At 42.7% G+C, this 24,859-nt stretch overlaps 1 protein-coding gene across 9 annotated transcripts in view; it reads right to left on the bottom strand.

The window, feature by feature from the left end:
* TAB2 (TGF-beta activated kinase 1 (MAP3K7) binding protein 2) overlaps nucleotides 1–24,859 on the bottom strand; it is a 144,991-nt gene that overhangs the window by 19,968 nt on the left and 100,164 nt on the right. For 8 of the 9 annotated variants that reach the window (XM_084624388.1, XM_084624389.1, XM_084624384.1 and 5 more), the window contains 2 exons: nucleotides 23,519–23,708; nucleotides 12,245–13,757 (listed from right to left, as the gene is read on the bottom strand). In XM_084624388.1, the coding sequence (XP_084480514.1) occupies nucleotides 12,245–13,757; nucleotides 23,519–23,620 (1,615 nt within the window). In that variant the 5' untranslated portion in view covers nucleotides 23,621–23,708. The remainder of the gene's footprint in view (nucleotides 1–12,244; nucleotides 13,758–23,518; nucleotides 23,709–24,859) is intronic. The other variant, XM_084624392.1, reaches the window with a different exon arrangement.

Raw genomic sequence — 24,859 nt, 5'->3', positions numbered from 1 at the left:
CCTCCTCCCCATCATGACTTCAGAAGGTACACAGTTGTAGCAGCAAGCCTCTTGAGGTTCTCAAAGACGGAATACATGGAGGGCATGCCTCTATCCCTAGCTCCTGCAGAGAAGGGAAGTACAGAACCCCTTCTCTCTGCACTAAGTTTCCAATGTTGGGTAGAGACTTCTCAGCTCACCCTCCCAATATTGCTGCTAGCTAAGCTCCTCACAATCCCTTGACAATCCGATCCCTCCAATGTTACAGGGGTTCCCCTTGAAGAGTGTCAACTTTAAGTCTGACTCTCCATTTCCTGTTTTCCCAAGGTTTGTGTTCTGTTTATTCTTCTACTGTTAGCATTCTTGTAAGGGGAATGTAAATAGACTAACACTGAATTTCAAGGTTTAAGTTTTAGGAATTAAACTCTAAGAGTTAGTCCACAGTTAAAATTTAGATGAGACTAGCTATATCACTCAAGAGCATGAAAAATTCACACCCCCCGAGTGCCACAGTTAAACCAACCTAACTCCTTGTGTGGATGCAGCTAGGTCAATGGAAAAATTCTTCCTTCAACCTAGCTACCGTCGCTCAGAGAGGTGGAGGTGGATTACCACTTTAATGAAAAAAAGTGCCTTCATTTTTTATATAAAGAATATGTAAAAGTTTTCACCATCCAGAGACTAAAAGGTAGCACCAAGTTCTGGAAGACAAGGCCATTTTACTGCAGAACTAAATAAATGTCAAATTTATCTGTAAAAATTGCAAATTTGTACGAAAAGGATAAATCACTTTAGCAAAACAAGTTGCAAAATATACTAGCAATGTATTTTTTTAAAAAATCATTTAAAAAAGGCCAACTTTAACAGCGTCATATTATACAGATCAGCATATTGCCAAAGGTCCTGGAACTCCTTAATATTTAACTGTTCTATCTGGGGTAGAGGAGAACTGTACGAATGTGTTACACTTCTGTGCAAGTAGGTGTTGAAAATGTTGAGAAGTAGGAAACAGCTTTCTTTGTCTGTAAATTTTAAACCTAATAATTAAACTGCAAATATTTGCATCAACAGGCATTTAATGACTAACAACAACAGGTTACATTCACAAATACATCATGCCTTTGAAATATGATTTTACCTCCTTAGGTTTTTATGATCACACTCAGACTGGATATGGTTTTCAACCAGCACTATGGGATTTTTAAAAAAATAAACAGAAAAGTAAAACTTAATTGTGAAAAAATCTCAAGCTATTAGAAAAATCTCCCAATTCATCTGTTTACATAAAGGAAACCACTGGCAGCAAATGAGAATGCAACCTGCATCCATGAACACACATGTATACACTTTTGTTGGTGAAGAGGAAAACAAATGTAACTACATTTTCTTAATTTTTTTCTAAATTACATGCAAAAGTATATTACCAACTCAAACGAAGCACTCAAAAGTTAGGAAAAGCAACCTTCATTAGGCCCCCCTGTGCGTACGCACTATGGTACGGTCTTTAACTTACATGATTTTCACAGGACCCCTTCCTCACTCAGTGCACTGGGTAGACGATGCTCACTGAATGAGCTGCTTTCATGATCGTTATTCAACATACGGCCCAATGCCTTATTTACTGTACACTATTCAAACCCTGCTCTGAACAAGGATTTATTAATTTCTTCACACCCTTTTCTATGGTGCTCATCACTATAGTATCTGACAACCATTAATTAATTTTCCTTCATAATACCCCTGTAAGATAATGTATTAGAACTGCCATTGTATAGATAGGCAATCAATGCACAAAGATTGTCAGAAGCATACACTATTCCACTGTGTCCAACTTGAGATGTCTATGGCCTAATTTTTCAGAGAATTTAACATTTTTTAGCACTTCATGTGTTCAGAGCACAACTCGTATTGACTTCAGTTGTAAATGTGAGCACTCAGCACATCCACAAATCAAACCACAAGGTCTCAAGTTGGACATTCAGAAAATGATGAGCACACAATTAGTGTCACCTCTGAAAAGTTTCATTTAGGTGACTTTCCCAATATTCCATAGGAAATTGGTGGTAAAGATAGGGACAGAATCCAGTTCTCCAGGGTAGCATGCCTTAACCATAAGACTACCCTTTTTCTGCCTGCAGCCTCCTGCCTCATTCACTACACATCTTCCATCTTGAAATTTAATATGAAAATATGAAATTTAATAGTGAGAAGTGTAAGGTCATGCATTTAGGGATTAATAACAAGAATTTTAGTTATAAGCTAGGGACGCATCAACTAGAAGTAACGGAGGAGGAAAAGGACCTTGGAGTATTGGTTGATCATAGGATGAGCTGCCAATGTGATATGGCTGTGAAAAAAGCTAATGTCGTCTTGGGATGCATCAGGAGAGGTATTTCCAGTAGGGATAAGGAGGTTTTAGTACCGTTATATAAGGCACTGGTGAGACCTCACCTGGAATACTGTGTGCAGTTCTGGTCTCCCATGTTTAAGAAGGATGAATTCAAACTGGAACAGGTGCAGAGAAGGGCTACTAGGATGATCCGAGGAATGGAAAACTTGTCTTATGAAAGGAGACTTAGGGAGCTTGGCTTGTTTAGCCTAACTAAAAGAAGGTTGAGGGGAGATATGATTGCTCTCTATAAATATATCAGAGGGATAAATACCAGAGAGGGAGAGGAATTATTTAAACTCAGTACCAATGTGGACACAAGAACAAATGGATATAAACTGGCCACTAGGAAATTTAGATTAGAAATTAGACGAAGGTTTCTAACCATCAGAGGAGTGAAGTTTTGGAATAGCCTTCCGAGGGAAGTAGTGGGGGCAAAAGATCTATCTTGCTTTAAGATTAAACTCGATAAGTTTATGGAGGAGATGGTATGATGGGATAACATGGTTTTGGTAATTAAATATTCATGGTAAATAGGCCCAATGGCCTGTGATGGGTTTTTAGATGGGGTAAGATCCAAGTTACCCGGGAAAGAATTTTCTGTAGTATCTGGCTGATGAATCTTGCCCATATGCTCAGGGTTTAGCTGATCGCCATATTTGGGGTCGGGAAGGAATTTTCCTCCAGGGCAGATTGGAAGGCCCTGGAGGTTTTTCGCCTTCCTCTGTAGCATGGGGCACGGGTCACTTGCTGGAGGATTCTCTGCTCCTTGAGGTCTTCAAACTACAATTTGAGGACTTCAATAGCACAGATATAGGTGTGAGGTCTTTTTTAGGAGTGGTGGGTGAAATTCTGTGGCCTGCATTGTGCAGGAGGTCAGACTAGATGATCATAATGGTCCCTTCTGGCCTAAATATCTATGAATCTATGAATCTTTGGCAACAAATGAGACAAAGAGGACTTGCAGACAACAGCTTCATTTACTACACAACTCTGATTCATTCTCAGAGGACGCTCCATCCTGTGCCCCGAATGACATGGGATCCTGTGGAAGAAATAGTAGGTGATCATGTAATTTAAAGACTATCATAACACAAGAGCACACGGAGTCCAAATTAAGACTGCACAGGCAACCTTTATTCTGTCATTTCCTAACTTCCGAATGCTTCATTTAGCAACCAAACATGTTAATGACCCTTTTTGTGTGTAATTTCAGAGGTTTCTAAAAAAGGAATCTGAAAAAAATTCCTTTGTGTGGAACCATACGGACTTTCCCATGGATCATCAGTAGAGTTGAGAACCCTTATAACCACAGCACAGACCTTTAACATTGAGCGTAGGGAAGTAACTGACAGCAGTAGTAGGTTGATGACCTCTATGTGGATGAATCACTAGAAGCAGATAAGGCACACACTTTGCAAGTGGATAGCAGACATTTGCTGCCATTAGAAGAATGGTGAATCTCAGAAATCCTGCATTCTGTTCCAGGTTCTATGGGGACAGTGTTCTCTAGTGGGCACAGACCATCATGCCTGTCCTCCAACAAGCCCGACCCCTTCTGCCCTCCAGCCCATCCTCATCCCAGTCCACCAGCTGCCTCAGCAACTTGACCTAGTTCCCCATAACCTCAGTGTCTTGCCACAATCCACCGACAACTCCCATGGCCCTTTGTTCCAGTCCTCACTCTTGCCACTCCTCAGGCCCAGTTACTCATCCCTCTACATTCTAATCAGTCAGCTCCCTCCTCCTCCTGCTGCGGCACCTGCAGGGGGAGCACTGAGAACACAGGACAGCCTCCCTGTTCCCAGCAACACAACAGTCTCTGGCTACCGGGAAGAGCAATTGCAGGAAGAGTCCTACTCAGATTCTGTAGCCCAGGACTGGATTGTGCAAGTGCAGACAATCTTCAGTGAATTTAGCTGCAAAGCTCTAACAAGTCTCTACTGATAATATAACTGCTGAGGTTTTCAGAAGCTCATAAGCATTGCTAAATTTTCACAGGGACAGTAAAAGGTACATCCCTGACTCCATGCCAAACTTCCTATCAAATTTCAAGTCCTGGGGCCAATGCACGGAGGTGCTAGAGCTTCTCAGTAGAACTGCTGTAGGAATTTTTTTTTTTTTTTTTTTTAATATGGGCAAAACTGTTTCCCCCAAACCATATTCTGAGACGCAACTGAACCATTTTGAGTGAAGTTTCCCCAAAAATATTCAACCTGAGGCAGATACCTACCATGGAACATGTCAGCCCAAATGAATAAAGTTCGGCAAAATTATAACCAAGTGAAAAAAAACCAGTTACTAACCTTTCATAACTGTTATTCTTCAAGATGTGTTGCTCATGTCCATTCCATGTTAGATGTATGTGTGCTGCGAGGACCACTGCCAGAGATTTTTCCCTCAGCGGTATCTGTCAGGCTGGCTGTAGCGCCTTCCGGAGCTGTGCGCTTATGCACTGATATAAGAAACACTGTCAGCCCCGCACCCCCTCAGTTCCATCTGGCCAGTTGACTCTGACAGAGGGGCAGGAGGGTAGGTCATGAGCAACACATCTTGCGGAACAGTAGTTACGGAAGGCTAGTAACAATTTTAAATTCAAGTGCTTGCTCATGTCCATTCCATGCTAGGTGATTCACAAGCAGTACCCCGGGAAGGTGGGCTCGAAGTTCATGGCCACACTGACTGTAGCACTGCCCTGTCAAAACTGGGTCATCTCAGACCTGTTGGCTGACGGCATAGTGGGATGCAAAGATATGTACCGACAACCAGGTCACAGCTCTGCAGATGTCCTGAATTAGGACCAACACAAGGAATGCTGCTGACGCTGCCTGGGCTCTTGTGGAATGAGCAGTTAAGATGACTGGAGGTAGGATCATTCACCTGCTTGTAGCAAGCCCAGATGCAGGCAATTATCCAAGACGAGATCCTCTGGGCTGACACAGGTAGCCCTCTCATCCTTTCCACTACTGCAATGAAGAGTTGTGTGGATTTGCAGAAGGGTTTATTCCTCTCAATATAAACGGCAAGGAGGGCACATCTAAAATCCAGCAAATGAAGCCATCATTCCTCAGGGCGCTTGAGAGGTTTCAGGAAGACGACTGGTAGGAAAATAGCCTGGTTGTTATGGAATTGTGACACCACCTTTGGTAGGAAGGCTGAATGGGACAAGGTTGGACCTTGTCCTTGAAGAACACTGTGTAGGGCGGTTCTGACGTAAGGGCCTTGATTTCAGAGACTCTGGCTGAGGTGATCACCACCAGGAAGGTGACTTCCAAGAGAGAAGTAACAGGATGCACAATACTAATGCCTTAAGGAGGGACACACGAGCTTTGACAGAACCAGGTTTAAATCCCCTGAGGGGAGATGGGGGCTCGCAGACCTGAGGATACTCTCTCCAGCCCCTTGAGAACATGGACCTTCCTTTCACTGGAGGGTGGAAGGCTGAGATGGCTGCTAAGTGCACTCTAAGAGATGAGAGGGCCAGGCCTTGCTGCTTCAAGTGGAGCAAATAGTCCGAGATAAACTGAAAAGAAGAAAGAGATGGAGATAGAGCATGTTCAGAAGCCCAAAGAGAGAAAAGCTTCCACTTGGTAGCCCTGATGGAAGGCTTTCTACTGCCTAACAAGATCTGCCAAACGTATTCCAAGCAAGTCTGTCCTTCAAGATTCAGCCATACAGCATCCATGCAGTTAGGAGGCTCAGCTCAGGCGAAGCAATGAGCTTTGCAAGTGATCTTGTCAAATCAGTTCTGGATGGAGTGGGAGCAAGAGAGCGGTTGTCACCAAGAGATCCAGGAGCTGAACCAATGCTAGTGTGGCCAAGCCAGGGCTATCAGAATAACTCTCACCTTGTCCCGTTTGATTTTAGGACTTTGTGAATGAAGGGGATTGGGGGAAAACTAGCAGGTCTGTCCATGGGAGCAGGTAAGCATTGGAAATGGAGCCTGGACTGTGTCCACGCAGCAAACAAAACTGATGGCATTTCCTGTTCTGCCTGGTAGCGAACAGGTCCACCTGGGGAGGCCCCCATCTTTGGAAGATGAATCTGGTGACCTTTGGGTGAAAGGACCTCTTGTGGTGAGAGGAAAAAACTTCTGAGGTGATCCATCAGTACATTCTGGGCTCCCAGGAGAAGTGACGCCTTGAGATGAATTGAGTGCTTTGCACAGAAGTCCCACAGACAGATGGCCTCCTGACACAAGGCCAAAGATCGAGCTCCTCCCTGTTTGTTGATGTAAAATATGGCTGCAGTATTGTCTGTCAGAACCTGCACCACTTTGCCTAAGATTTGGGGAACACACACTTGGAATGCTAAGCATACAGCCCTGAGCTTCCTGACGTTTATGTGCAGAGAGAGTTCTTCTTGGGACCAGAGGCCCCGAGACCTGAGGTAGTTGAGGTGGGCTCCCCACCCTAGGTGTGACGCACCTGAGACTAAGACAATCGATGGTTGAGGGGTAACAAAGGGCATCCCCATTATTACCGATCTCGGGTCTTTCCACCAGTCCAGGGAGGCGAGGACCAGAGGAGGAACTATGAGCACTGAGTCCAAGTAGTGTCTGCTCAGGGAGTAAACTGACACTAGACACATCTGGAGGGGCCTGAGGCACAGCCTTGCATGCTAAACCACATAAGTACATGTCACCATGTGCCCCAGTAGCTTGAGGCAAACCTGAGCTGTTGTGATTAGGTGGACAATGACACTGGATATCAGGTCCAATATGGTCTGGAATGGGCCTCCGGCAGGAAGACCCTGCCCTGGATTGAGTTGAGCACTGCCCCAATAAATTCTGTTCTCTGAACTGGGACAAGAGTTGACTTCTGCTAGTTTATCAGTAGGCCCAGTGCTTGGAAGGTGACTTGGACCATGCTGATGTGTTCTGTACTTGAGCCTGTGACCGACCTTTTATCAGCCAGTCATCGAGGTACAGGTAAGCTTGTTCACCTTGCCACTTGAGGAAGGCTGCTACGACCACCGTACACTTCGTGAAAACCCAAGGGGTTGCCAATAGACCAAAGGGAAGAGTGGTGAATTAGTAGTGGTGTTGACCTTCTATAAATCTGAGAAATCTTCTGTGCCATGGAAGATAGAAATGTGAAAGTATGTGTTATTTAAGTCCAGGGTGGCATACTAGTCTCCTGGATCCAGGGAAGGAAGTATGGAGGCAAGGGAGACCCTGCGGAACCTCAGCTTCTTGAAGATATTTTTTGAGGTGACACAGGTCCAAGATGAACCAGAGGCCCCCTTTGGTCTTTGGGATTAGGCAATACCAGGAGTAAAACACTTTCTCTCTCTCAAGTCTTGAAGAACCTCCTCCACAGCCCTCATACGTATGAGGGATTGCATCTCCTGGACAAGGCGATGCTTGTAAGAAGGGTCCCTGAAGAGGGATGGGAATGGGGGATGGAAGGGAGGGAGGGATAAAAACTGAAGGGTATAGCCAACTGTCACTGTACTCAGGACCCAATGTTATGTATGTCCATGCTGGCCTGAAGAGTTACAGACAGTCCAAAAATAAAAAGGGGGGGGCGGATCTGAAACGGTGACTGATACAGAGCCCTCGGGCGCACATTCAACAACCTGCTTGGCTTGTCGGAGTATCTCCGACTGGGAGGCTGAAGTGGACGGGAATGGTTGGTGCCGTTTATAACCTCTCCTTTTTCTTTTGTAGGGCTCCTGTCTTGGAGCCACAGAGAACAGAGGAGGCTGCTGGGGCCTGAAGTGCTTCCTAGAAGCTGACAGAGCATAATGGCCAAAGGATCATAGTGTGGCCCTCGAGTCCTTCAGGCCGTGAAGTTACATGTCCATCAGGTCAGAGAACAGAAGAGCCTTTGAAGAGGAAGTCTTGGATAGACTTTTGGACCTCGTGAGGAAGGCTGGAGGACTGGAGCCAAGAACGCCTCATGGTATCAATGGAGGCCGTTGTCCTGGCTGCAGAGTTGACAGCATCCAGAGCTGCCTAGAGTGAGGTCCTGGCTGCCACAGTCTTACCCTCCTCCAAAACGGCGGTGAACTCCTGCCTTGAATCTTGGGGCAGGGAGTCTTTAAATTTAGCTAAGGAGTCCCACAGATTAAAATCGTATCTCCCCAGCAGAGCTTGCTGGTTGGAGAAATGTAGTTGAAGACAACAGGTTTATTCAACAGTTCTTCTGAAATGGTCTAGTCTGTGTCTTTTTGCTTAGGGGTAGTGCTTGACTATCCCTTTCATTTTCTGCAGGCCACCAAAGGCATGTGAGTACAGGTATTTGAACCTGCCTGCTGACACACAATACTATTTCTCTGCCCTATTTGAAGTGGGGGGCAGAGAAGGAGTTTGCCATAGGGCCTTGCCAGGTCCCATCACCGCCTCATTAATGAGCAAGGTCACCTTGGAGGGAGCTGGAGCAGCCAGGATATCACTAAGGCTGTGTGATGTCTCTTTGAGCTCCTCAATTTCCAGACCCAGGTTCGCAATGACCTGCTTAAAAAGGCCCTGATGGACTCTGAAGTTATCATGACAAAGCAGGTTACTGAGTCCCACAACTGCCCTGTCTGGGGTGGATGAGGAGAAGTGTCTTCCTATTCCTCAACTATGTCCACTGGAGCCATCTCCTGGACATGGGTACCTGAGTTGGGGTCTGGTGCCAAGTGGGAAGGAGCAGTAGCCCATCTCTTGGAAACCACCAAGCAGGAGTAATAGAAGGGAGGACGCGGTACTGTGGGAAAACCCCAGGGGTTCCAGTGAGGCCACTGCATTGGACACTGACCCACTGTCCAGGTGTTGGCACGAGGACTGTCACTGAAGTCTGGTGGTGCATAAGCTGGGTACTGGGACGCATTTTAGGAGGCACGTAAGGTTCCCCTTCAGACTCAGAAGAGGAGTCTTCTCTCAGAGACCTTTGTGGATCGGTACCTGCTTCTACCTCCATACCACGCTGGGGTTCCAGGGACTGGCAATGGACTGGTGATTGAGATGCCAGATCAGGGAAGGCTTGCCCCTAGAGGGTGCCGGGGGATCCAGTGCTGGGAAGGAGCCCGACACTCCTTGTCTCCTCCTCCTTCCGGTCACCAGAAGCGATAGGTGTCCCATTGGAGTTGAAGGGACCGGCAGAGAAAGAAGGTCCCTAGCCACTGGAAAGCCTCTAGGGTTGATGGCATTGTCAGATTGCTGGCACAGCAGTGGCTTCTGGGAGTCGGTGGAGAGTCCTGCACCGGACTAATGCTCTAGGCAGAGTCGACAGTGCCATTGCGGGCCCGAGAGAGGCAGAATGGCCTGGCACAGGTCTCACTGTGCTGCCTTCTCCCCACTTGTCTCTATTCTGCACTGGCGAGTGCCCTCTGTTGGTTCGCAGCTTCTTGTGCTTCTTTCTTGGCACCAGAGTGTGAACGGTGCAAGGAAATGCTCAGTGCTGGGGAAATGCTTCGCACCAAAGCTGAAGTACTTGATGCCAAATTGGAGTGGCTTCACTCATATTGGTCTGAGGGTGGCTTCCATAAGGATAGCCTTCAGCCTAATGTCTGTCCTTTTTAGTGCAGGGTCTGAAGTCCCGACAGATCTGGGAGTTTCCCCCAAGCACTTTAAGTAGCTGGAGTGCAGGTCACGCACAGGCACAGGTTTGTCTCAAGGCTTGAAGCTCGGAGCATACCTGTCCCCTGGGGCAAAAAAGTGCCTCAACGATAGGAACTATCTATTTACACTAACGATATACACGAACGCTAACTACAAAAAATTACAAACGAAGATAGAGTCCAAAAACCACTGGGAAGAAAGCAAGAAAGGTTGTTTCGGTAACCATCCCGGGCGTAAGTTGAAACTGAGAGGTTGTGGGGCTGGCAGCATCCCTTGTACCAGTGCATAAGTGCGTTGCTCCAGAGTGCGTTAGAGACGGCCCGACAGATATCACTGAGGGAAAAATTTTCAGCAGTGAACATGACGGGCACACTCCTAACATGGAATGGACATGAAAAGAAGAACATGGTCTTATTATGAAAAGTATCAGGCAACCTTACCGACAGATGTTGCTACCTGCACCACCTATAAGCTTAAAAATTAAGCTGCTTTGTGATATAAAAGACCCAAAATTTAGGAACAACAGTTAAACTTCTAGTTGCTTGGACTGGGCAGATAAATCATGATCATGCATCTCAACTTCTGAATGATTTATAAGTGTAGCAAAAGATTAAAAAAGCATAGCAGCTGAGTGGAAGAAAATATGTTCTGGAAATCTGGAGCATTCCTCTGAATACAGAGCACTTGAGCAGCATTACACATGAGTATAGAGGAGAACAGAAGCCCCCACTAAATAGAGGGGAAGGGACTTACCCCATAAAGTCAGTGCAGAGACAGCTCCTGTCACACAGCTTCATGCTAAGACCATAACTCACACCATGCATTGGCCTTTTGTCTCTGAAAACTTGCATTACACATTACAATTGTGTATTACCTAATACACAATCGGGGTTCAGTGTAGGTGGGAATCAGCACTTTTGGAGGATGAATTAGTTCCTATGCAATCAGTGACCCTGAAGCAGCACTGGGCACAGGGAGCTTTCCCTGGTCATGACGCATCAGCTGTTGATTGTAGGAGTAGCTAGTACCATAGTAGGAATCATTTGGTATTCAAAGCTAGGTCTGGTAGGAGCTGCATGCAGCAGAAGCCAGTACCACAAATATTGTCTCAAGAAAGTCAGAACAGAAGAAAAACTGTACCAGAAATGCAGATCATTCGAACAGTATGATCATTATATAGATGCAAGATTTATTTTCCTCCTAATGTATGTTTAACAAAAATACTAATGGGGATGGGATTTAAACACCACAGCATTCAAGAACCCCCTAATCTAGACAAGGCGTGCACAAGCTACTTCAATATTAAATTTACCTCATAACAGTTGATCTGAACAACGTTTACAGTAATCTTGGAACAAGTCTTATGTCAACTTCTTTTAATGCTAAATTGGTTGACAATAATTGAAGGGTCTCAAGAAGTTTTGTATCCTAATAAGTATTGGAAGGCTCAATCTGGATCATTTTCAAATTATTATTGTATTACTATAATCCTACTCCTCTCCATGTTAACAAAATACACAAAATATAAAGACACAAGAATAGTGGGATTAACAAGGAGTCCTTATCACTACACAATTCATTTGCTTTTCATGTAATCTCATCCCCTTTCGTTCACCACACTACTGTTTAGGCTTTAACTTCTTTGGGATTGGATTCTTTTTCATATTTGTTTATAACATTATATAAATAATACAAGTAATATAACTTCAAACATCCTTATGGATGTCTGACAACAGAAAATGGCGAGATAAAAAATTCACTCCTATTCAAATAGCTTCCAAAGTCTAGATTCCTCACTTTCTATATAACATTTGCAAAATGAACTATTAATAAGGAAAGCAATATTCGATGGGAACAGTGCCTATCAACTGTAATCTGGTTCAACAACCTGTCAGTATGTCTGGACATTTGATTTGTTTAAAATCAATTGAAAAATGAGAAATCTTTTTCAGAACAATCTATTAAAATGAAGTAACCACCCTTCTAGTCTGGTAAAGAATTCTATCCCATCTGCTAACTCAGAAAAGGCTCCACAGAACAGAAAGTGATTATTGATAATTGAACACAAAACAACAGAATCTCTATTTCACCGTCAGGTAATCAGTTAAACCTGCCTTTACCATGCAAAGTTAAGGAAGGATTGAGTCAAATGTGTGTTAATTATAAATTTGTATTTCTGATTTAGAATATACTCCAGAGTGCAATGAACAGGAGTTATTGTGTCAATTCCAAAATGGCTGATTGGTGGTTCTTGTTTTGCCCTGAAATGTAACTATTGGGCTAGATAACTTGGTAAAAATCTCTGCAATTTACATTAAGAATATTACCTTGTGTGTAGGCAGCATCATCGGATCCCACACTCAATTTCCGTGCATCACTGATCCTATCCACATGTGCTAAAACAGGGTCAGTAAGATGCTGGATACCCTCTGGTTCTGCATAGTGATCAGGAAGGTTTAGAAGATTTGTAGGTTCAAAGGTTGGGGATACTACCCCTGGTGAAACTGCAGGGGGTTTATTTGGAGAAACTGTAATTTTAAAAGTATATTTTGTGTTAGGCTGCGTGACCACTACTCGAGGAGAGGTTGCAGTGGTGTTGTTGCCCACTGCTCGACTCTTGGGTGGATGGTGATGAATAAATGCAGGACCCATGCTTACTTGACCAGACATATTCCTAGAGGTGGTAGTTACACCAGGATTTGTTGATATGAAGAGTGTTGGTTGGTTCCGCACAATTTGCTCATCTCCTGTTGTGGCATTTGCTGAAATGTAGACCTTAGGTTGACTGCGTGTGATCACTTCATCAGTATTTGGTGGACTGGCAGCTATGTAAACAGTGGGTTGACTTCTACTTAATGTCTGGCTGTTGAGGGAAGAAGGATTAGTGGAAGTGCGAGGACCAGATGAACGCAGCTTTGAAGAATTGTTTCTTTGTGGTGGTTCAAGTTTGATTTCAATTTGGTTTTTGCGAGGTCCTGTTGAGATATTCTGAATGTTATATTGGCTATGGGTAGCAGACTGTGAACTACCAGATGAATGAATCATGGGTGCTTGTGGAGTAGTGGGTGAACTGATAGGCATATAAACATGAGAAGTCTGGTGGCCTTGTTGGTTTGGCTGTGATGATTGTTGTGATGAGGTATGTGGCAGAGGACTGGATGTAGGAAGAGTAGTCCAGGGACTTGGTTGTGAAGGCTGGTAGACTTGCTGAGGATGCATGGGATTAAACTGAGACACCCAACCTGGATGCTGCTGTGTCTGTCGAGCTGTACCACTTGGAGTTGTAATATAAGGCCTAATATAGATAGAATTTCCCTGTGGACTATTAAGTACAGGTGGAGGTACACCATGTATGTGCAAAGACGTAGGGGTATTGCGACCAGGCTGAATATTGGGGGCTAAAGTTACCATAATGGGGTTGAACCTGGGTGTTTGCTGAGAGAGGCTAGATGCTCCTTTGCTGCCTATGTGAAATCCCAGGTGTTGTCCTGGATTAGAAGTACTAACTGTATTAGCCATTCCAAAGACATTAAATCCCTGTGGAACTTGAGCTGGTGCTGTCTGTGGCTCCTGCTGAAACAGTTCACTGTTGGGCTGACTGCCTTGAAGATGTCCATCACTAATGCTGTGAGCTAAAGTCCTACTTCCATTCATTCTACTTCCTTCCCGTCCATGGTGATACACATTCTGTGACTGCAAATCCAAGTTAAGAGATGTCATGTGATTTCGTAGTCCAGGAATCCCAGAATCATCCGAAAAACCTAGGTCTCCTTCACCGTAGAGATACTTCGTGCTCTCCTGAGACAGAACTGCACAACAGGCATCCAAGTTATTATTATTCTATAAAAAAAAACAGAGTTTGAAGTTATTGATAAAATAAGGTCATATGCTTACATTGTATCATCATTAAAAAATTACTATGCAGCATCAAATGAAAAGCTTTGGGTTGTTGGCCAGCACAGCTGCTACACATGCATGAAGGGCTTGCATGTGAAGCTTACTATTATGAGAACTGACTCACTCCCTGGCACCAAGGGCAGAGATCTGCATTGTTGCTGCAGTAGTGACAGGGAGATCCTTGACAAGCTAATACGGTATGGTACTTCTTGGATGAATACTTTTGCTATTCTTCCCCACTTTCAGAACAATCTTCAGCATTGATCAAGACTCTGCTGAGGGGGAAACTGACAGAAGGGTTGACTTCACTGTACCTGTATATTACGGGTAAATAACTTGAAAAACAAAAACAAAATATGTTTATTTTAAATGTTTTCCAAAACATTTTAAAGATTGATTTCATAACGTAATACCATCTGCTGAATATAAAATGGCAAATTTATAAACAGAAGAAACATGCAGATTAAGGAAAGTGCAGAAGAGAACATTAAAGATACGTCAAATAAGAATTTAATTTGAACAAACAGCAGCAGCATATGAACAATCTATTTCACAAGATGAAACACTTTAAATAGAAGTTTATTGATTACAGTGGTATATTTAAATATTCATACTGTGTCTACCAAAATTCCCCTAATAGTCCACTATTTTCAAAAGCTTTACAACAACCCTTTCTTTGGGATAAACTTAACACACAAACTTGAATCTGAGGACATTTAAAAAAATTTAAATGGTAATAATCTATAAAAATAAATGAGCAAAATGTGTTTTTTGCTTACCTCGAACCGAGGTAATCAGAAACCCATAACTGACTAGTAGTTTGGTTTTTTTTTAAAAACAGTTTAAAAAACAAACTACGCACACTCTTCACTTTTTTCTCTGACTTAACTGGGGGATCTTAGAGCTTCCAACTAACCTTCTTTAAAAGAAATTAAAAAAAGATTATTGAAATTATTCAGTTTTCTGTCCTGAACCCATAATCATTCTCGTTCATCTGTTCATATTTTTATTCAGTTTTCATACAGTCTATCTAAAGAAAACAAGTATACTTTAACATATTTCTTTTGTAAGTCAAGTGACTAGTAGGCCATGACTTCTACCAAAACCAGTAATTATAATCAAATGTATTTTGAACAAGCAAACTGTACAAAAAGATAAATACATGTAAATGAACTAGAAAAAAATAGAGATATCAAGGAGAACAACATATGCCGCACTAGAATAATAAGAGTACTGTCCAAAAGTACAGCTCTCACTACTTCTATCGGCAAGACAAATTAACTCACGCTATATGCTTTCTATCAAATTACTTTTATTAAGTAGCAGACAGAGGGCCCAATCAGGATCAGAGCCTCTTTGTGTTAAGCACCCCACCGAATCATAGACCATTGTTACTCTGAAGAGTTTATAATCTAAGATGCAACAAAAGTAAGGGGAGGAACAGTAACAAGAAAATGTTTATACAGGCCAGATGCATACACAGCTTGATCCTTTTGAGTCTTTTAAAGAAATAAATTATAAAATAAAGATAACAGGACAGGAGCCCTAGTGGCCATCTACCTAGCCATTATGGTAAAGCGCTTTGAGAGCCAATTAAAAACGTTATATAAAGAGCTAAGTATATTATTAGTTGGCAATTTCTGAGAGCTATGAGGTCTGAGAGCTATGAAGAAGGACAAGTTAGTAGTATACATACTAGCTTGGGCTGGGTGTTCCAGGGATAATGGGAGACATGGAAGAAGGCATGAAGGTGCCTGTGGGAGAAGCAGAGAAACGGGTAATGGAAGCTCGCACTGGAGAATGGTGTTGTAGGGGGAACACCAAGATACAGAAGTGGGAAGTACCGAGGGGCTAAAACACGAGGGGTTAAAGGTGAGGACCAGAAGCTTGTACTTTATGGAGTAGAGAACGTAGAGCCAGTAAAGGCACAAAAAGGGTGACAGACAGAATGATGGGCCAGAAAGATCTTAGCAGCAGAATTTTGAATGGAGCTAGGAAAACAGAGTGGATACTGAGAAGACCATAGAAGGAAATAATACAGAAATAACTAGCCAAGCTTGCGAGGCCCATAGGCACAACTTGATATTTTTCTTGCTTGGATGTAACGCAATAACTTTTGAATGCTGAAGCCAATCAATTCCAAAATTTCAGGTACTCTCAACATCAACAGATAGAACCCTACTGATTTTTATGAAAACCAGAAAACCCAAAAGGAGGAAGTGGAGGAACATCTGTACACAAAGTCACACTTCTAACAACCTGTTTATTGTCTATAGACCAAAGAAGGGTTTGACGGCAGAAATGAACATAATGCCCCTCATTTTAGCTCTGTCCACATCCAACTGAGTTTAAAATGTTGACACAATGAAAGAGAAAGACAAGAGGAAAGGAGAATAAAAATGTTGGGAGGGGGACAGGAAATAGGGGCACACAGAACCTCTGACTGGAGGAATGGGGACACATACAAACCTCTTGGCATGAAGTAATGTTGGACAGAACCCCAGGAGGGCAGAGAGGGTAATGGAGGGCACACAGCGCATATGAAAAAAAGCGGATTGTAACTAGCTCCTGAAATAGAGGGGGGCTCATAAGCTTGTAGGGGAGAATGGAGAGATTCAAGGAGTCCCTGATGTGCGCAATAAATTTAGCCGACAGAAGCAAGTGTGCAACCCCCTAGTTTAAACAGGCTTATGCTGTGTCCTATTAACCTTTCAACTAGCCCTCTACTTTCAAGGTAAAATATACAAAGAGTAGACATGTTGACAGTGAAGTGTTCTGCTTAACAACAGCTTTCTTATATTGTGCTTTTTGTGAACCAATATTAGCTACTCCACTGTAAGTTGCAACTGAGTTTTCAATATAAGCTTAATTTTGAACCCCTCTTCTAAAATCCACACCAAAAAAAACCCAATAATTTTGGCCTAAAAACTGATGGGGGGATTTGGAACAGATGTAGAATTTTTCTGCACAATTTAAAGTGATCTGGACAAGAGGATCCTGAAGTCAAGTTTTTTTTGCCATTCTGTAGGAAAACCCAAATTAGATGAAGCATAACTTAGTTTCTGGGACTTTCCAATTGAAACCTAGAAACCAGGAACAAATTTAGTTGGTCAAGACTAGTTTAAAAAGTTCTCATCTTTTGATTTTGTAATGCTTCTATGGAATGTCTGCTCTGACAAGCTTAATATAAAAGGACTGCTAAGATCATTTAAAAAAAATTAATCTATAGCCCATTTCTTTACAGAGAAAATTTCCACTAGAAGGCTGGCTAGGGCCCATCTACAGATCAACCTCCTTTCCCGCAACCTTCACCTCCAAGGCTACCCCTGGCATCTGCACCCCCCTGTGCATGTGCCCCACCCTCAGAGGCTAGATCTCAGTGATCTGTATGAAGTACTGAAGAAAAAGGGAAGCAGAGAGTAAAGGTAAAAGTATGTTAGTTTATAAACAAGCCTGAATAAGTACTTGTAATTGAAGGGAAATGAAGGTTTGTTATATATACACCTAGAGAAAGATTGCTCTGTATATTCACATTTAAAAATATTACATCGCCTAATGGTGCCTAACAGTAGAACCTCTCCAAGAAGTGTCCATTAGATCAGAGGTTCTCAAACTGGGGGGGTGAGCCCCCTCGGGGGCGCAGAATGCATTCGAGAGGCTGGGGGGAACATGAGACACTTTAGCAAAAAAACCCAAAACTTATTTCACCCATTTTACCCACAGCAATGAATAACTAGCAAAGCTGATTCCTCCAGACATATCAGGTCCTCAGATGGTGCTGTGCATTTTGACAGATTTCTGTTAAGCTTGCATAGCATTATATCAAGTCATCACCATCTGTATGTTAATCAGTTTGCTACGACATGGTGTGCACATTTAATTGAAAGCATACATCACAACCACAATTTTGCTTTTGGTCTTATTACAATGGATTATTGGGTCTATTTGACCTTATGGTTTTTAATATTTAGTGAGAGTCCCATGGTGATTTTTTTAAAAATCGGTATACGTACTTGTGCGGTGGGGGTGTGTATACTACAGATGCAAAGAAGAGGGGTGCAATCAAATAAGTTTGAGAACCCCTCACTGGAGCGCTCTGAAAAGCCTCCCTCCCCTCCCCTCCCCTGTTCTTTAGGCACTGCTACATAAGGACGCACAGTGCCCTCTACCCCCTCAGTTCCTTCCACCACCAACACATAGACAAAACAAAAAGGGACTGAGAAAGAAGGTGGGAAGCGTGAACATACAGAGCCATCTCAAAGCACTCTATATGTAAGTAACCTTCATTTCTTCAAGTGGCACTGCACACTGCCATTGTAATAAGTCAGCAGATGGTGCCTAAGTGCATGCAATCAAGTCCAGAAGGATCAGTGGTCTATGCCTTGGGGCAATTAACCAGAGGATTCAAGTCAGTTGGGAGGAACCTCAAGGTGATTGCCATCTTTGTAAAGCGTGTGGGTGTGGCCCCAGTGAAAGGAAGGAGGACTGTGTTGCCCTAGATAGGGATGTGCATAAGCCCAGGGAAAAGAACTTGTGATGGACACTGCATCAGAAAGTATCTTGTGTTTGGATACCTCCTCTATAGCGTTATAAGAAGCAACTTCTATTTTCAGAAGTGCAGAATAGCCTCATGAGAAGCCTCCATTTGCTGATAAAATGGGCGAGCCTGTTCCCAAACAGAGAAAGGGAAGGATCGTTGCTGATTGGTTCTTGACTCTCAACCCTCATATCAAATCTATTTAGGCCTTGATTTAAAAAAAAAAAAAAGACTTCTTTTTATTCTGGCTCTGGAACGATGAAGCCTGCTGAGTTCTGTTGATGTCTTTAATTTTATGAGAAATAAGCCAAAGACTACTGTTAATAATATGGTCTCTGATAACAGAAAGGAGTAGATCTCCTGCTAGTAGAAGAAACCAAGTCCAAAGAACGGGCTTTCGATCTTGTCTCCTTCAACTTCTCCAGCAACTCATCTTTCTTTTCACTGAAAAGATCTCCCCTTTGAAGGGAAGGAGATCTTCCATTTGAATTCTAGTATCCAGAGCCAAAGAGGAGGAATGAAGCTATGTATTTCTCCTCAGGGTAACTGCAGAAGCCAATGCTGTAATGGAAGAGTCTGAGGCACCAAGGGAAATCCTGAGAGCGATCTTTGCCACATTTTGACCCTCCTCTAGGATTACATTTTCCCCTCTTCTTTTGTCATCTGGCAAATCATGCCCCCAAAATGCCAACTTTTCCCACAGGTGGAATAGATAGCAGGCCATAACAGCTTGGTAATTTGTCTCCCTATATTTGCCACCCTAATACCAAGACATGAAGAGGAGAACATCTCCTTCCCCCTTCTATCACTGGGGTGAAATGTGTCTATCCAGACCTTGATTTGCAGCAGCCACTACCAGTGAATTAGGTACAGCATGCATATGAAAACCTCTCTGAGGGTATCTGATGCAATTTGTCTGCCTTCTTGGATATAGGTTGGCAGGAATGGACCACACAGTCTTACAGGCTGGAGCGTCAAAGTTTAGTAAGGACATCGTACTCTTGGAGGTACCCCAAGAATATTAATCACCGGATGAAATGCCTCCTTCACAGGCACGGAAGACCGATTCAAAGTGGACATCATGCAATCCACTAAATCATGAAACTGCAGAGGATTCTCAGAATTGGAAAAGTCAGTCCCACATGCTCATCTGCTGAAAAACCAGAATCACAGTCTATACCACCTCCTCTTTTTGAATAGAAGCATGCTATCTTCTCATCCTCTTCCTCAGACTGATCCTTTACAAGTGAAGATGATGCCAACCTCGGAATTGGTGAAGCTTGTCTGTTTCTCAAGTCTCTTTACTTCTCACTCAAATCTGAGGAATGCTCAGAAGCCAAAGAGTGCACATTAGCTACCAAAGTGAAGTCTTCTTTGGAATTTAAGATAGACCTAAAACTTGAGCAAGGGGTGAGGCTGGAGCCAAACATTTGGATGGCACAGGATCCAGATACTCAAATCTATCTTCTTGCCTCCTGAAGCTGAGACTAGAAGCAACCTTTGGCTTCAGAACCATAGAAGCTCTGTCTGACACGCAGGATCTGGCACTGCTAACATCTGTCACCTTCTCTGGAACAAAGACAGCTAAGTACCAATAGAGTGTCCCTTGGTTCCAACTTCAAAAGCCTAACTGTTGGAGCAGCGGGAACTATAGGTGGACCCACTGAAGGTTCCAATTTCCTGGAACCCTTAATCTGCATTGACTTCTTGGAAGAAGTGACAGAAGCTGACTGGCCAGATACAGAGGATTTAGCCTCAAGGGCCTCCTTAAGGAGAAGCATCTGCAAACTATATTCCTCTCCTTGCAAGCTCCAGCTGCTGAAGTCTGGAAGATGGAATACCAAGGAGAATGGTCATCCAACATCTGGAAGATAGCAGGGTACGAAGCCTCTTGAATCCCACTTCTTCAGTTCTGCCATAACCTGGAATTGTGCTAACTACCTACCTAACAACCTATGCTTATCACTATACTATAATAGAAAACTAACAATTAACACTAAGAATGAAGGAAAGAACTTCAGAGCTGAAAGGACTGGAGGGGTTCACTTCCATCAATGGCAAGTAGTTGGAACGAACTGAGGTGGTAGAGGGCGCTGCACTCCTTACATAGTTATGCCTTCAGAACTTTTGGAGATCCTGAGGGGAGGGTAAAAAGGGGGCATGAGAATGCCGTAATGGAAAATGTTTAGGGAAGGTTCTATCATTTGGCAGCACTTGGCAATACAACATCCAGAAGTGGGACTATGCAGAGTCTTCTCGAAGAATGTTCTCTTTACAAGAGCAGATTAACATATTCAGGAAGTGGCAGGAGCAATAAGGAAAGGGCCAAGTCAGAGGTCTATTATGGAAAAAAAAAATAGGGAAACTGCCTTCCAAATTTCTGCCCACTTGAGAAAAAGTATGTTAAAATAAATGTAAAATAAACATAAAAATCCAGCTTATACAATAGTCATAATATTTAGACAATTCAAAACTCCACTTTACTCAAGTGTACAAGAGATAAAATTCACTGACCAGTACCATATATGGACTTGAAAGTGCTACCTTAAGACTTCTCCATCAGTCTTAACTCATAATTTCCTGGCTTAAGTGAGACTAAGCCAATACTGAAGTAGTTGGAGCCTCACTGTTATCTTAGTCAAATCAGAGCACATTAAATTACAAAGAAAGTCACTGACCTGGTAGAATTCTATCTGTGTGTATTTATGGAGTCAGCTCAGCCAGATGCCTTCCACCAGATTCGGGGCTGCCACCATAAGGGAACTTTGAGCTCCCCTGCCCAAGTCACTATGCTACCAGAGCAGATCCAAAAAGCTCTTGCTGCTGCAGCAACAGCTGTGGAGTACTTTCTGCCTCTCTGCACTTGGAAGGAATCATAACTTCCCAGGAAATGGAGTCCACTGCAGCCCAAGCCACTGGAGGACCCTCACACTCCCCACTGGATAGCCCCATTTATGGAACTCATAACATTAATTACTTTATGTATTTAAAGCTAAATAACTCCGTCATTTAAAAACTTTAGTGAAATGCAATTGTCCATATTATGAACACATGACCTACCCTACAAAAACAAATTTAAAAAAATTGTACTCACAAAAGCAAGGTGACAAACAACAGCAGTGCAGGGGTGCTATTTCGTGCACACTTCTGCCACACACTTCTGTTATGTGCCAGACCCTAATTTTCTGGTTCCGTACCCCTCCCTCAGTAGAAAAAAAAAATCAACCATATCAAATTTTGCCATATTTTGTGATGAGAAGGAGGCTGCCTAGTGTAAGACCTATCATAAACAGACTCCAAAAGATAAAGATATAATGCACGTGACTAAGCAAATGTATCACCTCACTCCAGTATGCCATTTTTAATGTTAAAAGAACTTAATAGCATTTGAAATAAAAAAATTAGTACTTTGCAGACGCAGTCTGAAGCACAAGCATGGTGCCATGCAATTTGAAGAGCAGATATACTAACACCATGGATTGGTCCATTTTCTACTCCTGGGGGAATTCTGTGCCAAAAAATTAAAAATTCAGCACACAAAAAAATTAAAAATTATGTGCACAATTATTAACATTCTGCAAAATTCTGCATATTTTGTCAAAATAACACAATATAATCACACCAGTTTCAATTATTTTTGATCATTTATTTCAAAGTACCTGTCAGCAAGTATGCCTGTAACAATACAGACAACAAAAAAGATTCAGGAAATGTTTTTTGACAAACAGATTCCTTACTATGCATATTAATACAGAACTCTGAGTAATAATTCATTTAAACTACAATACAGAACTGTATTTCCCGCACCCCTCAGAAGCAGTGCAAAGGCTTGGTGGAGTCCAGGATAACGGAGGAGCTGAGGGAGAGAGAAGTACATTGTTGGGAAGTAGCCTGGGTGTGAACTTGGAGAGTTGTTAATTAGGGGTGGGAAAATTATGTAACAGGCATTTTTGGGGTCGAGGGGAGATTGTTAGGGAGCTTCCCTCATGCAGACCCTGAGTGACTCCTAACCTCTCCCATTCAGTCAGGCACATCTGCCCCTATCCCCATGTGTCCTTGCGCCCCACGTCTACGTGTCACTCCACCCCCACTCAGACACCCACTCCCCCATCCCCATGTGGCTCTGTACCTTTTCTCCTGTCCCCATGTGGCTCTGTACTCCCTCTCCAATCCCCATGTATGTCTGTGCTCCTATCCAGCCACTTCCCTGTCCCTATGTAGCTCTACATCCCCTCCCACATCACCATGTGGCCCTGCACCTCCCTTCCCCTGTGGCCCTGTCCCTCCAGTCCCATTCAGCCCCTACCCCAGTCTGTCCTTCCCCACTAGCCCCTATGAGCCTAACTGACCCCCCCCCCAGCACCCCAGTCTGTCTGTCTCCCCATAGCTCATCTCCTGAACTGTCCTGACAGGCACTGTGAAGAAGGCAGGCTCTTTCTCTTCCCTAGCTAGCCAGGAGCTGTTGCTTTGTTCGAGCACTACAGCACCCTCTGGTGAGCAAAAAGCGGAACTGCAGCAAAATATCAGCAGAAGCTTTTTTCTGCACAAAAAATTTAAAATGTGCATGGCTCAATCATGCACATGCACAGTAGCGCAGAATTCCCAAAGGAGTATTTTTCCTACTTCAGCAAAAGGGGGGAGTGGAAGGTGGAAAAATAAAACTTTTTGCCTGCTCCTTATACGAGTAGCTTGAGACCTAACAAAAATAAGGGTAGGGTTGAAATTTTGCCTTCTTGCAACTTAAAAATAGTCATACTAGTTCTCTGAATATGCAGTGTTCATCAAATTTCACTCTAAAGTAAATTTTCAGCCACATAATAAGTCCTTGAGAATAAAAGTGTTTATAATAGAAACTTTTAGATTCCCAATGTAAACAGTACAAAATATTAACACTAACATATGAAGAAATTGAAATTCCTCAATTTTAAGAAACATTGTGAGAAAATAGACTATGAAAAAACTGGAAACTGATTTGAGACTTTACTTGTTTTAAAGCAAACAGAAGGAAGACAAAAATATAAAAAGAGATATTTAAACAAACAAAAAAATATCTGCTATCGACAGTTCACCCAACCATGGCAGGTTAGAGGGAAAGCTTTTGGAAGTTACTTGTAATATCTACAATAAATGGCAACACATAAATATACAGTACTAACAGGACACTGACCTGTAACATGCATCTGGACACAACAACTTCAGGTACCTCTGGAAATTTTTGTCGCAGGTCATGTAAAACCTGAAAATCTATTTGCTGGCTTCCTTGGGCCATTCGTATATTGCCTGATCAGGATTGTTGTTCAACAGGCAATTCTAGGCCTTAGTGAAAGGAGTACTCATCTCTCCTGTTCCAGCATTTTCTGTAAGAGAGGGGGAGGAGGGGGAAATGCCAAATTTTATACATGTTCTTAGTTCAAAGTGTGATGTTGTGTTTTACCAAAACCAAAAATAACGCTAAAAACAAGCTATCTTAGATGTAGAAACAAAGACTTTCTACTAGGGCTGTCAAGCAATAAAAAAAATTAATCGTGATTAATCAAGCTGTTAACAATAGAATACCATTTATTTTAAATATTTTTGGATGTTTACTACATTTCCAAATATATTAAATTACAACACAGAATACAAAGTGTACAGTACTCACTTTACATTTTTTATTACAAATATTTGCACTGTAAAAAAAAATTTCCAATTCACCTCTTAAGTACTGTAGTGCAATCCCTTTACCATGAAAGTTGAACTTACAAATGTAGAATTATGTACCAAAAAAACCTGCATTCAAAAATAAAACAATGTAAAACTGTAGAGCCTACAAGTCCACTCAGTCCTACTTCTTGGTCAATCACTCAGACAAACAAGGTTGGTTACAATTTGCAGGAGACAATGCTGCCTGCCTGCTTCTTGTTTACAATGTCACCTGAAAATGAAAACAGGCGTTCGCATGGCACTGTTGTAGCTGGCGTTGCAAGATATTTATGTGCCAGATGCACTAAAGATTCGTATGTCCCTTCATGCTTCAACCACCATTCCAGAGGACATGCTTCCATGCTGACGATGGGTCCTGCTTGATAATGATCCAAAGCAGTGTGGACTGATGCATGTTCATTTTCATCATCTGAGTCAGATGCTGAGTCAGATCAACCAGCAGAAGGTTGATTTTCTTTTTCGGTGGTTTGGGTTCTGTAGTTTGCGCATCAGAGTGTTGGTCTTTTAAGACTTCTAAAAGCATGTGCCATCCAAAATCTGAGAGGGGCAAGGTGTGGAGCTTCAGATTCTTAAGCCCTGGATCAAGTGCTGTAACTATTTTTAGAAATCTCACATTGGTATCTTCTTTGCGTTTCGTCAAATCTGCTGTGAAAGTGTTCTTAAAACGAACATGTACAGGGTCATCATCTGAGACTGCTATAACATGAAATATATGCAGAATGTGTATAAAACAGAGCAGGAGACATACAATTCTCCCGCTAAGGAGTACAGTCACAAATTTAATCATATTTTTAACAAGCATCAT

Source organism: Lepidochelys olivacea (assembly GCF_965140295.1).
Source record: "Lepidochelys olivacea isolate rLepOli2 genome assembly, chromosome: 3".
Classification (NCBI taxonomy): domain Eukaryota; kingdom Metazoa; phylum Chordata; order Testudines; family Cheloniidae; genus Lepidochelys; species Lepidochelys olivacea.
This window is presented reverse-complemented; position numbering and strand designations above follow the sequence as displayed.